General features: G+C 40.8%; 1 protein-coding gene across 1 annotated transcript; it reads left to right on the top strand.

The window, feature by feature from the left end:
* The first annotated feature begins 1,617 nt into the window (after positions 1-1,617).
* LOC139723682 (retinol dehydrogenase 8-like) lies at positions 1,618-9,493 on the top strand. The gene is made up of 5 exons (XM_071634906.1): positions 1,618-1,706; positions 5,919-6,187; positions 7,121-7,300; positions 8,606-8,699; positions 9,139-9,493. The coding sequence occupies exons 2-5, from the start codon at positions 5,923-5,925 to the stop codon at positions 9,491-9,493; spliced, it is 894 nt and encodes a 297-aa protein (XP_071491007.1). The 5' UTR covers positions 1,618-1,706; positions 5,919-5,922.
* Positions 9,494-15,018: the final 5,525 nt, after the last annotated feature.

Here is a 15,018-nt window from a genome sequence, read left to right as displayed (position 1 = left end):
CTATTGGTCCGCCATATTGCGTAACAGGTCGTTGTCCTCCTATCACTATTCCACGTTTGTTTAGCAAATAAGGCACAGAATTTAATTTTGCACTTGTTGCCAAAGACTCTAATCTTCTTTACCGCTATTCTCAGACATGTATGCTGGTGCTGTATGAATTAGAAACGGAAGCTTACAAATATTCACCATCTAACAAGGCAAAAGCGAAGTGATGTCTCGTCCACGTATCGACTTTGTGATTACAGAGATTTTCAAATGGCATATGCCTAGTTCATTGACTTTTTGACTGTTGACGTAGTCGGACTTCACCAATATTAACACTTGACAGCAATCATTAGGTGATCTGAGGAGTGAATTTGGTGGTCATATAGCTCAAAAGTGTGGAAAGTTATCGAAAGAACACCAGAATACTATGTCGACAGTGTTTATCAGGTGAGATACAAACATAGAACAAGTTCCAGTGGGTTTCAGGAGGTTACTTTTCCAGCCAGGGCTACAGTCTAGCTGGTAAAATTGGGCCTTTGAGGGCATCTGGCGGCTATACCCCCCCCCCCCCCCCCCCCACTTCTTAAAACGTCTGGCAACGCGACCATGCATATATCCTGTAAGTGTAAATAACAAGTTCAAGTGGGTTTCATTAGGTTATATTTTCAACTAGGCTAGCCTAGCTGGAAAAAGTTGGGTCTTTAAGGGCGTCTGGCGGCTACCCCCCACCACTTAAAACGTCTGGCAATGGTCATTCATTTATCCTGTCAGTGTAACGAACAAGTTCCAGTGGGTTTCATTAGGTTACTTTTTCAGCTAGGCTAGCCTAGCTGGAAAAATTTGGGTCTTTAAGGGCGTCTGGCGGCTACCCCCCACCACTTAAAACGTCTGGCAATGGTCATTCATTTATCCTGTAAGTGTAACGAACAAGTTCCAGTGGGTTTCATGAGGTTACTTTTTCAGCTAGGCTAGCCTAGCTGGAAAAATTTGGGTCTTTAAGGGCGTCTGGCGGCTACCCCCCACCACTTAAAACGTCTGGCAATGGTCATTCATTTATCCTGTAAGTGTAACGAACAAGTTCCAGTGGTTTTCATGAGGTTACTTTTTCAGCTAGGCTAGCCTAGCTGGAGTTGGGCCTTTAAGAGCGTCTGGCGGCTACCCCCCACCACTTAAAACGTCTGGCAATGGTCATTCATTTATCCTGTAAGTGTAACAAACAAGTTCCAGTTGTTTTTATGGGGTTACTTTTCCAGCTAGGCTAGCCTAATTTTGAGGGGTCCTTTTTTTGGCCCTCCTGGCCACACCCACCACCGATGACCAGCCAGACGTGCATTTCCATACTTAGGGGCATATGTACTAAATTGCTATATACATAAAAATTGGTAACCTTTTCAGCTAGGCTGACCCCCGCTGGCTCCCGGACTATACGTTCGTGAAGGCAGCGATGGTTCGTGTGTTGTAAACCTCCACTGGGATAGATGTACGCGTTGGTACATGTACATTGCATATGTACCGCTGCCCTTGACTGTGGCCCCTCGACGCATTGTATTCCAAATATGCGCACATTGTTCGTGATTGTTAAACCAACTCGGGCCGCAGTTATATGTTTCTCATGATGTTGGCTGCCACCAATGTTCTTCTGTTCCATTGAAAGTCTACACAGAAGACACGAGACGGAATTCTCGGTACGTGGAACGTGGATGAAGAGTGACAAAAAACAGGTATGACTGCTAGTGAATATTACACTTACAGTAGACCCTACAGTAATGGATACAGTACGTGAATCATACAGCTTAATCGGTATGCACTATGAATTACATTTACGACGGTATTTCACGGTGAGTTGGCTCAGTCGGTAGCGCGTCTGCCTCACGATCACGCGGCCCGGGTGCGTGTTTTTTTTTAGAAGGCACAGATTGGGGAAACTAAAAATCTATCGGGGACCCTATCCCTAAACCTAACCCTAATCCTAATCCTAACCCTAACCATCAAACCCTAACCTTAACCCTAACCCTAACCCTAACCCCAACCCTAACCCTAACCCTAACCATAACCATAACCAAAAACCCTAACCCAACGTTTTTCCCATAGGTTTAACACGCGCCATGCCCCAATCTGTGCCGTCTTAAAAAAAAACGCGGCCCGGGTTCGAACCTGAGTCTGGACTGAGCAATGTTGTGTGTAAGCATACCGTCCCCTCAAGCAAGAGCAGAGCTACCAAGTCTCACGCATTCTGCGTGAGACTCAAGCATTTAGGGGCCATCTCACGCACGGCACCCATTTTTCTCACGCATCTGGCGAAGTCTGCAACTTGGGCCTATAATAATGAGCATATAGCTCAAAAGAATAAAGTGATAGTTGCAATTGAAGGTATATTTCCATTTTGTCTTTCAGAATAAGTAAAAAATAGTCACTTAAGTGTGCACCTGATCGCACCATTAAGAGCTAAAAATTGTAAAAGCTCCCCACCGTGGGAGGCCATGGGGGGGGGGGGAACCCCTCCCACACCCTCGCTCGCGCGCACATTCGCATGCCGAGATGCCGAGTCATGAAAATCTCATAAAATGTTTTTGAACTTGGCATCCCTGCAAGAGGCAAAACACTCTGTCCCTCGGATAGGACATAAAATGGAGGTCCCGTGTAAGAGAGAGTAACAACTCATGCACGTAAAAGATCCCCCTTCATTCATTCATCGCAAAGAGCAGGGTGTTTAACCCGGTGAAGTGGTTCCACCTCTCATCCAACTGGACCCCATGGAAGACCAGCTTCACAGCTGAATATGGGCTATCCAGCCATCTTCTCAGACGGAAATGAACAAACACAAACAAACAAATCCATATTGCTAGTATGTTGAGTGCACGGTCACAGATTCCACCGCTTAAATATTGATGTATACATGCGAAACACGTGCCACGCTGGCGACCTTCGCCCTTCCGTTTCCCACGTCGGAATTCCGCCGGTGCACATGACTACGTATATATGAGCAGTACAGACAGTATAATCATGAACGAGGAGGTACTAGTCTCCATTGCGTGACCATGGCAGAGATGCCAAGTTCAAAAAACTTTTATGAGTGAGATTTTTATGACTCGGCGTCTCGGCGCTCGCGCGCATGCGCGCGCGAACGAGGAGGGTGTCCCCCTCCCATGGTAGGGAGCTTTTTTAAATTATTAGCTCTTAATGATGCGATCTGGTGCTTACTAATTTTGAAAGGCAAAAGGGAAATATACCTTCAATTGCAACTATCACTCTAATCCTTCGAGCTATATGCTCCTTATTTTTGGCCCAAATTGCAGACTTCACCAGATGCGTGAGAAAAATGGGTGCCATGCGTGAGATCGTGAGACAGACCCTAAATGCTTGAGTCTCACGCAGAATGCGTGAGACTTGGTAGCTCTGCCATTGAGATACATAATATTATAGTATGACTATAATGGTACATGAAACATTACATATGAACACACTGACGCAACAATCAGCCGGCCTATACGTACAACATGGAGCTACAAGCTCCATGGAACAATCATGTATACACTGCATATCTTCGTGTACAGAACGATGGGCCTTCTGTGCAGACATCACACGGCTGTCTCGTCACGGGATGATAAGGGTCGATGGAAAATGACCTCATCTCTGTACCAATTTTATCGAGGTAGCAGATCTTTACAGTTTACCCCTTTCACGTGACTCATTGGTAGATCACTCATTCCGTCGTACCCCGGAGAGAGAGAAGGAGAGAGATAGGGATCGGATCAGATAGAGAATGAAAGGGGCGCTGGAATAATAAAAGACACTGAGTTTGGTTTTGGTAAGTTTCCTTTCTCATATTCATTAGAGTGACCGAAAAAATATACAACTTACAATCAAAGCCTAATCAGGTAATTTTATGAATCCATTTTATGAACATTCCCATTGAAAACATATGCCTTTTTAGAATTTACCCACTATACGTTCCTCTTGACCCAGGTGTCTAAATTAGTACCTGGCAATGAGGACCTTCTGGTATAAGAACAATGGTAATTACACAAAAGATGCTATCCTTCCTGAATAATACAATGGATTTTTACTATTATCATTATTATTATTGCTGTTATTATCATTGCTGTTATTACCATTATTATTAACAAATTATTAACCAATATCCTGCATTATTGGTCTTACTCATGCCCCTTCTGCCTCTTAGCAAGACACATTTGAAAATTTCATGAAATATATGCACAAGAAAGATATGACGTCTTTCGTGTAGTATTCAGGTAAGCGAACTTGACTTTTTCCTCTTGATCAGTCCTAGTCCTTTTATATGAGTACGGCTTTTTAGCCCCTGCCCCTCACTCAGTATCATTTTGGATACGCCTATATGCTCATTCCCTCCCTTTGAAACCACCCACCCCCATATATCTCAGGACTGTTAAAATTTCTGAGCCCCCCCCCCCTTTTGCGGGCTTTTCGCAGGCTTTTTCCTGCCTTGAAGACCCCACCCCATCCCGACTTCCCCTAAATCCGGAACATTGCTTAACGTACCCCTTTTTTCTCAGGTAAGCTGTCATTCCAGTCTATGTGCCAATGTTTCTATGTAATACTTAAAAAATTTTCTATCTAAAATCTCCTATAATTTCCTATTTCTGAAATGAAATAATCCTGCATTGAGGAATAAGCTTTCAAAGCTATGTATAGGGTGGATTTCAGGAATTTGATTCCCGGATTTTATATTTTTCTTTTCTATAATTTTCAAGATATTTCCTAATAAGGATTCCAGAGAGAAAGAGAGACAAAAAGACATACCCCTTTAAAAAAGCCTCGGATGTAAAAATCAAATATACCCTTAGTCTAATGATAATAATAACAATAATACAAATCTACAGAAGTGCACAAATCGCCTGAAAGAAGTGAAATTGAAAATGCTACAAATCAGAATCAACGAGAAGAAACAAAGATGGTAAGATAAACAAACTACTACTTCGTAAATTAAGCATAAATGTGCTTTCTTAGCTCCACTTTGAATACATCAATGTTGTGATTATGGCGAATATCTAATGGCAATTTATTTCTACGTAATATACGTGTACCTGCATGGACAAACACGGAGCGATCCCCCCACCCCCTTTTGGTGTAAACTTTTGTTACGGCATATGAAATGCAGTGAGGTGACGTTCGTTTCCCTATAAACGGCTGCGTAACAGTAGTTGCCTAATAGGACTTCATTGATAGTTCGCAAACAAGTTCTGTCAAGGAGGCCATCTTACTCACAAAGTCAGCGCCTTGCGCTTGAGCGGATCCTCCAGATGGAGGGGAACTGATCTGGATAACATGGTATCCCGCTCCGGTGGGCTGTACGTGCGCTTCAATGATCCTATCGGGCAAAATACCCCGGACCCTTCCCCTGAAACTAATCCTGAACCTAACCCTAACCCAAACTCTAACCCTAAACCTAACCCGAAGTCTAATCTTTACGCTAACCTTATATCACTAACCAACATTTTTCCGGGGGAGGGGGGGGGGGGGGGGGGGTTGGGGGGTAATTGCACTGATACGATCCTATCTGCTATTGTCGGTGCGGTCAAACAATGATGAGGATTCACTTGCAGAACAAAGAATTGGGTGTATAGGCCCCTACATCCGGTGGGAGGCTCTGCAAGAACAACTGCAAAATATTCCCTTTTCTAGTTTTTTTTTTCTCAGCTATGAGCTGTTTCATGAGCTGAGATACCTGCAACAATGAATGCGTTATTAGACCTGTTATGATCACCCGGTATAGGCCGACATTGATCGAGCTGTTCTAACCACGTAGTCCCAATCGCATCGGGGTCATCAGTTTGGTGTGGAGAGTGGAGCGTGAGTACATATATTCATTAATTCAATTATTCAAACAAAAAAATACCATGACAAACGAAAGGACTCTATCTCTGTGATAAAGATTAATCTTGTTTTGCCAGAATCATGGCGTCTCGAATAGCGCTCGTCACTGGCTGCTCTTCCGGTATCGGGTTGGTGACCGCTCAACGACTGGCCCAGCGCGCCAAGGAGCCGCTGATCGTCTACGCGACCATGAGGAACATGTCCAAGAAAGACCAACTGGAAGCGGCGGCAGGGAACACCCTTAATAAAACCCTCTTCATCCGAGAGCTTGACGTCACAAAGGAAAAAACGATCGTGGAAACGGTCTCTCATATCTTGGATACACACGGACAAATAGATGTATTAGGTATGTCATAGGTACACTGTACCCTACGTTTGCACATGAAGTGTTGTCAATAATCACTTTTTTTTTAAATAATACTATTTGGAACATGAACAATCCTTTCCTCAAGAGGTCATTGCCAACTTAAAGTAAAAAAGAACTTCACTTGCAAAATACATGTGCCCAACGGAATTTAGTTAGAAATTCGTTCTCATGCCACGAGAATAATAATTCAAGACAAAAACAAATAAAAATGTCAGTACCATCGACATTTTAAGCAATCGTTACGATTCAGCGATGGTATCTTTTTTTTATGCCTCCGCCACGAATCGTCGGAGGCATTATGTTTTTCAGTCCTTCTGTCCTTAATCAACTTTGTGTGACATCATTTTGTCAAAGAGAAGGTGCCAAAATTTCACTGTTTCCCCATATTGTGGCAATGGTTCACAGTAATATTGTCATGAAATTTGTACTATTTGGTATCACAATGTAGAATTACTTGGAGAAAGTTCTGTATTATGGGGTCCAAGATTAAACGAAACTTTGTATGGAGGTACTTCTGATATATAGTATAGTTATTGACTTCACCATCAACATATCTTGGCTATGTCATCAAACTTTCAATCTGTCATTTCTACTTTTTTTTTTGCCAGTCATGTGAAGCTGTCGTCACTTCTTATCAAAATGTTCTTACATTGGAAGAATGATGAGGTATTGCGATGGAATATCAGACACCATCTTGCCCCATTTTTATTCAAAATTCATTGTTACGTGAAAGTATTCCAAACTGTACAATTTCAAAACTATATTATTTTCTTAGATGATAGATTCAAGAGAGTTCCCCCTGCTTGATTGACCCTGCTCTTCTTATCACGGTTTATTTGGCCATTTAATAGTGATTTTTTTTTCAATTGAATTGCATATACCATTATCAAATTTTTCTTCTTATTCCGCCAGTGAATAACGCGGGCATTTCCGGTATAAATATCGCAGAAGTGACGAGCATTTCTACCTTCAAGAAAATGTTCGACGTCAATTTCTTCGGGGTCGTTCGGATGACCCAGGAAGTGATTCCGCACATGAAGGGGCGGAGGTCGGGTCGGATAATCAACATATCTTCATTGTCGGGAATTATGGGTGAGAAGCCTTTCGAGACCGTTGGAATAATGTATTCACCGTGGTGATGACATGTTTCTTGACGTGTAATCGAGCAATGTCACATATCAACCAAACAAATGACTTCGACGTTGTAGTATAATAGCGACAGTGTCAAATCTTGTTCATATTTAAATAGTGAGTCATTCGTGACATGATCTATTCTGCTACAATGAATTAGAAATACATCGTAAAACTAAGTGAACGGAACAGGTTATGATGTCTATATTTGTTATTCTTTTTCATGCACTTCACTCAACGTCCGCTGAAATGCCCTTTTCTTTCCAGACTGGTGTGCATTTTTTTATTCTGATTTAGTTTATCAACCTTGATCTAGAAGCGCTTTTGTAGAGTGGGTAATTTGGCTTTCGTCTCTTTGTCTAAACACGCTTGGCACAACTTCTAGCCAATGTTTTCATCCTTGGGGAAAAGATGTTTTACCAACTACGTCTCTCTTGATCCAGGGCTATGAGAATAGGCGCGCGATGAGCTATAGGGTAATAACAGGGAGTTCTTCCAGATGGAAGAATTTACGAGACTTTTGTACAAAAAGCCTCCCCCTTGCTACAGTTTCCTGCCGCTCTTTGAATGAGCAGACAACGAATATTTGTGCTTTGAATAGAAGCTTCAAATCAAAATTTGGTGTAGAAAGTAACATGTTGGCATCAGTAAGTAGAAAAAATGCACTGGAATGCGCTTCAGCGGAGAATATTATTTGAAAGATCAAATATGCCAGAAAGAAAGATAAGAAACCAGTACGCTGTACGCGCAAATGTGCCCATCACTGAAGCAGAGAGAACCAAATTTTCATTTCAGATTTGTGCATCACGAGGAGAGCAGAAATACGTGTGTACAACCTTTGTGTGTGTGTGTGTGTGTGTGTGTGTGTGTGTATAACTAATTTTTTTTTCCTGAACGGTTCTTAACAAATTCCAGTACTAGTAGTCCATCAAAAAAAAAAAATACGCTGAAGTACAGCTTGTAACTTAAAGAAAAGGGAAACTTTTTCTTTGTTTCCAAATGTTGTCTTGGAAGTTAGAGTGGTGCCAAACGTGGATGAATGTTAGACATCCCATTGCAATGCTGTAGAACCCAAACATGTTTGCATGGATTACCAAGAGTTGCCGCTCCATCTATAGCACACCTCTAGGTCATCAAAATGACGACCGGGGAGGAAGGACTATTAGGGATCAATGTTTATGCTTCAACGCTAAGCTGCTCTTGATAAATAAGGCCACAGTGAATGGAATATGACGTTGTTCTCTCATCGTCTGCGTTTTCCTATAGGCGTGATGTTTTACGACATGTATGGGTCTACCAAGTTTGCGCTCGAGGGGTTCTCTGAATGCTTGGCAATGTCCCTGCGGCATTCCAACGTTTGGTAAGAACGAAACTTTCAATACTGACATAATGTTGCAGTTGCTGTGCCCTTATACCAACTTATCGGCCACTTCACGTCTTTGAGAAAGTTTCTCACCTTTTAAACTCAGTATAGATAATCATATGCATAATACACAGAGCGTACGCATCCATGACAGCAGAAGCAATATTACAGCAACTATCTGACATCCGCTGCTACTTCTGTCATAACGTTACTCATCATCATCTTATAATATCACGATGGTTATAGTTAAAAAGCTCGCGATTTAAAATACCGAAGCAATAAAGATATTTATGACTTTTATTATGCACACTATTGCTTCTTTTCACTCTTGCTAGTTAGGTACAAGCTTGTATGGTAGGGTACACTAGTAATGTATGTTATCCATTATTCCATCATAATTGTTCTCTCTATCCTTCCCCCTCTCCCTCTCTTGCAGGGTAAGCAACGTTCAGCCGGGACCTGTTGAAACCGACGTCCTGACCAATCCAGATGTGAGCGACGTTCTCCGCGAGCAAATGGACGATCCGAGGGTGGACGAAAAAACGCGTGAAATGTACAGGATGATATGGAAGCGCAGGGAGACCATGTTGACGGTCGCCGGCGGGGCGCAGACAGCGTCCGAAATCGTCGATGTTGTTGAAGTGGCGGTGGACTCAGAACGACCGCACCTCCGGTACCAGACCAGCGAGAAGTCGAGAAAGCTGGCTGCGGAAAGGTTCAAACAAGGATCTCCTTGGTTCAAAGATCCTTCTGGGGACGACGTGACTGGGGATTACTTTTTGAATTCGTGAGCACGTTGCTGTATAGCACAATAGGCTGGCATGGTGCTGTGGATGTCGCTCCGGTCTCATAAATATAAGATTATGCTGCAAAGTTCAACTCCCAATCGCAGGGTTGATAGGCTTGTTGTTACAATTGTCTTTTAATTTTACACGTATGTGATTGCGTATAGGTGTGTGTGTATGTGTGTGTGTTAGTGTGTGTGTGTGTGTTAGTGTGTGTGTTCGCGAAAGACTGCCAGCATTTTAGATGTCTCAGATCTGAGACGTCCACAATTAGTGCACGCGGTCATTCTCGCGCACATATCTCAAGAGTCATATTCTATTGATTTTGTTCTTCATACGCCACTATTGCGCAATGTTGACGAGATGTAGCTTTCCCCCGTATTTCTAGTGAAATGCTGGCTTGTGTATGATTCCAACAACAAACAAAATAACATGATAAAATAAAAGTTTGAATGGTACCAATACGTGTTTTTGAAAAGGATACACGTATGCAACATGATGGGAATCTTTAGAATACCAAATCGCATAGTGGTTCTTTGTTGGCTTGTGTAATGTGCCTACAGATTGTTTAGTAAAAGGGGAAGTATCGATGGGTGGGGGATGTTTTGAATTACCTTTACAACCCCCTTTCAATGAGTGCCCCTTGGATTTTCGTATCCGCGATTTTTGCAGCCCGTGTGTATGGAAGCTTAAGAGTGCCACCCAGATGTCCAGGTAAATCAACTCACCATGTTGACACCGAGTAGGAAAATGATGAGATGACAAGATTTCAGATCTTGTGGAAGTTATAGAAGTATGCCAACTGGTAATGAGGCTAAGTGGCAACTGGACTAAATGGTCATAAGACGAACTGGTTGTAGACGAAACAGGATTAGACCGTGTGGGTTGAGACAAAATGGTTATTAGATGAGGTGAGGAGACGAAGTAATAGATCACCGATGATTTTCTATATCGTCATATCTTAAAATGACTAAATGACAAGATTTCGGATTTCGTAAAGTCAACATGCCGTAGAACAGATGGTAAGATGATGAAATCTAAGATCTCGTTGTGTCGAATACGTCCGCACGTATATAGATGATCAGATGACGTGTTTTAATCTATAACCATCTGACCATCTTTTGTAAAGGTTGTAGCCATGGCGAGATCTTTGTTGTCATCTAATGATCTCTTTTAATAGATGTAAACATGGTAAGATCCAAGCTCTAGTGGTCTGGTCATCTTTCCTGCAAGATGTAGACATGATGGGATCCGAGAGCAATAGTCACCTGATCATTCTTGTACAGGATTTAGACATGGCAAGATCCGGTATTTTGTCATCTACTCATCTATTCGTACGGGTTAGACAACATCGTGTCATCTGATCTTCTCTTGAAATTGATGTATATAAACATGATGGATTCTATAATCTTGGCATCTGATTTTCTCTTCTACAGTGTGTTGACATGACTAGATCCGAGATTTTGTCATCTGTAATGATCTATTCTATAGGATGTAGACACGACGGGATCCAATTCTGATCAACAATGCTCCTACAAGATCTCCTTCCTACTGGATTTCGACATGACAAGTTGATTATCTGGATATCTGAGTGCCACTTTCAAGCTTCCAATCGTCTGTAGAATAACGCCACGTTTGCATGAATAACTATTTAGAAACTAATTTCACACCAGCTCAATTAAATTTGAGAAATTGGAATTAAATATATATCGGGACATGGTATTATTTGTGTTGGGTTTCTTCATGTGATGATGACGACCGATCTTTACTAATTTTAGCATAGATGCTAGAATTTGCAGATGAAAAAAAAAAACTTCAGTTCTTCAAAATACATTGTATGTAGTTATGAAATGTGAGTTAGGAATAAAAATAGCCAACATGAAAATGTTAAACAGAATTATCAATATCAATTATTGTTAAATATACAAAATGTGAACAATTTAATGTTTCCAGGTTAGCATGCCTGTACAGTGACGGGGCATTAAACTGCACATCACTTGAATATGAGACCATTCTGAAGCAAATAATTTTCACACAACAATAGATATATAATGTACTCTTGAATGAATCCCATAAGAATTAAAACAATCATCCCCCAGTATTCCCACTGATTCCCACTGATCAGTTAGTAGCCATCCCCTTTAAGTTGTAATATTCAGTTTGGTTATTAAATGTTGATATTGTTATACAATGCTTCATTAGGTCTTCTCGGTATTTGTTCCTATGTTTGTTGTGTGTTTGTTGTTTGTTTTGAGACGCTACTCTTTGTTCTACTTGCACTGACCAGACCAAACCAGAGGGGAAAATATCGACGTAGAAATCGTAATATCCTGAAGGTATTCCTCTGGCACTATAAATTGTTGCTTTATCTTTTATTCGAGTGCTTCCAAAATTTTGTCGGTGGTTTGATGTTCCTTGTAATGAATAAAGATAACAAAAAGATATGTATGACAGAGGTGTCTTTGAGCTTAATTCGAAGAGTCGATATGCTTGGCATAGGTAAGACCAAAATGATTTTCCTCATTATTGTCATACAATTCAAAAGTTGCTTAAAATTAGCATTTACGCAATTCGGTGGTTTTTATTCCAGAATTTGACTATGCCATAACGGATTTGTGCCACATAATTTTCATGTGGTACTTCCGATGTAAGAATCCCTGCTACAGGGTATGTCTTAAAGTTTTTGAACACAGTGCGCACCGTATGGTATTTGAGAAGACTGACAACGCACTCAGAGTCGTAATGAAGCTTTGTCAAATTAAGTGATGATCATTATGTAGTGAAATTTTATCGCGATCGAGGTAGGCAAAATTACATTGTTGAACAACATGAACTCTCGTAGGCCTACACTTCCCTGTCCAAAGTGGATATGGGTATCGCGTGCTTCCCATAAAACTAATAAATCGCTAAATAAATAATGCATAACGTAGAATTACCAGATAAAATTTGCCGTAATCTTGTATTATAAATGACAGGAAAGAAATAAAGAAGAGACGTTAAGCAAAATCCATGGGAGTATTCGGTATAAGGGCTTAAAAAGTACTATTGACCCTTGACCCAAGGCCACAAGCACTACAATGACTCTGAAAAAAGAGAAAAGAAATGGAGAGCACTTTCAGCTGATAAAATGAAAAACGGAAAACCTGATTTGAGGAAGATTTACAACAAACCCCATAAGTTTCTAATCGAGGGTTCCGTTCGGAGATTTTCTTCCCATTCGAAGGGGGGGGGGGTGATCGCCAGTGGAACGTTTAACAATACGCCAGTTGAAATAAGGAAATTGAAGTTAACACCTTTATTTTTTTTCAGATCTTATTAGCGTCGTGATGATATACAGTTTTCCACAATGAAGTTGGATGCACGATATTTTGGTTAGCTTCAGCCCAACGTCAAATACTGTATTCAGAGAGAGTGAGAGATTCACCAAAAATATATACAGTGCTTGGTCGTTCGGTAAAAAAGCAACTCCTTTACACTTTTATGCACATTAAAGGGATCTAAGTTCTGGTTGAGACCTAACGTCACGTTTATAATATTTTTGGTGAGATACTGAGAAACCTCTTCTAAAATATGAAAGACCATGTAATTCCAAAAAGGATTCAACGTTTATTTGATGAAAATAATTGGTCTTGAAATGGCTGAGATATCCAAATAAGGGGGATCCTAATGAAACTGATAGGCCACGACTTTTATTAGGATCTCTTTGTTTTACTTTGTTTTTGGATATTTCAGTCATTACAAAAGCGATTTTCATCAAATAAACTCCCTTTGATTCCTCTTAGAATTAATTGTATGCAGTTTTCACAATTCATAGAGTTCATTGTTTCTAAATATCTCGCAAAACGTTACAAGCTGAATCCTCACCTCAACCAGTACCGTTCAGTCCTTAAACTAAATCCACAGTGGGGTAAATCTCCATTTAATGGAGGCGTCATATCATTTTAGTACCTTTCTCTCTCTCCTTCTCTCTCTCCCTCTCTCTCTCTCTCTCTCTCTCTCTGTCGATCTCTCTCGATCACTGACAATCAACATGGGAGCGACTTCGCCCTCTAAGAACCCACGGAAGACCTGTGATCAAGTTCAAAACGATACTAGTATTGTATACAGTTTTATACGTTCGTGAAGGCAGCGATGGTTCGCGTGTTGTAAACCTCCACTGGGATAGATGTACTAGGTGTTTCAAAAAACATTTCCCACTTTTGATTCTTAATAATTCATAAACTATATATCAGATAACACTGTCATTGATATGAGTAATAGCTGAATAGTGTACAATTTGGTTGAAGGTGGTTTGAATATGAAAACATCAATCAGTTTCATAAAATCCATGATTAATTTCACAGTTAGGTTCCAGATTTTGCTCTATTTTCAACCCTCTGTACAAAATTTCACTTTGCACAGGGGTCAATGGGTGTGTATTGGAGTGTGTGGTTAACACCTTGACAATGGTCCTAAACAATGGTTAGGGTTTGAATGCTTCATTATTTATTCATGAGAAATTCCACTATAACAACTAGTCTTTATTCAGCCTCTGGCAGTATCTGTGTAAAGTCAAACGCCTGCCGATACTGTCGTTGGGTCTCGACAGTGCTCTCCCTACTTCTGAAAAACGAAATTACAATGAATACCTTCTGTTCTATCGTAAACATGGTGACAGGAAGCAAAGAAAATCAATTAGAGTATACACTTGTGTAAATGGAGCCTTAAATAAATCTACTGTGAAACATATCGCCCCAATGATAAATGCTGCTGAACTCTTTACCAAAAATAATTTCTTCTTATCAAAAAGCGAAAAATTTGTCAGACTATTTAATTAGTAGACAGTTGTATTAAAATGAGGAACTTTAGATCATTTATGCTTATTTATATCCAAAATTTAGTGATATGTGAAGCAAAAATTGAAAATGATTGCCAGCTGGAACGGAATGTGGTGTTTGCAAGCACATGGAAACGTGTGCTTCCTTTTTCCACGTGCATGCAGTTTACCCTTTACCGTGCATGAATCCAGACTAGCAGTGCCCAGGGCAATCCACATGAATTATTGATTAAGCATTCATGTGCCTGGGAGCACGAGACTGACGCCTAGTCAACAGGTGGTTCAGGCATGTCTATTGTTCAGGGCCATTGTCAGCACACACTCACATACACATCATTGGTTCCTGTGCAAAGTTCATTTTTGTACAGAGGGTTAGAATTTGATCAAATCTGAAACCTTTACTTCAAAATCAATCTTAGATTTAATGAAACTGATGTATGCTTTCACATTCAAATTACCTTCTACCAATTTGTACACTATTCAGCTATTATTTACATCAATGACAGTTTTATCGAATGAATAGTTTTTGAGCTATTAATGATCAAAAGTGGGAAATGTTTTTTGAAACACCTAGTACATGTACATTGCATTATGTACCGCTGCCCTTGACTGTGGCCCCTCGACGCATTGTATTCCCAGTATGCGCACATTGTTCGTGACTATTAAACCAACTCGAGCCGCAGTTATATGTTCCTCATGACGTTGCTGCCACCAA

This window comes from Diadema antillarum, unplaced genomic scaffold, assembly GCF_040938485.1.
Source record: "Diadema antillarum isolate AM-2024a unplaced genomic scaffold, OU_Dant_1.0 scf00000197, whole genome shotgun sequence".
NCBI lineage: Eukaryota > Metazoa > Echinodermata > Echinoidea > Diadematoida > Diadematidae > Diadema > Diadema antillarum.
This window is presented reverse-complemented; position numbering and strand designations above follow the sequence as displayed.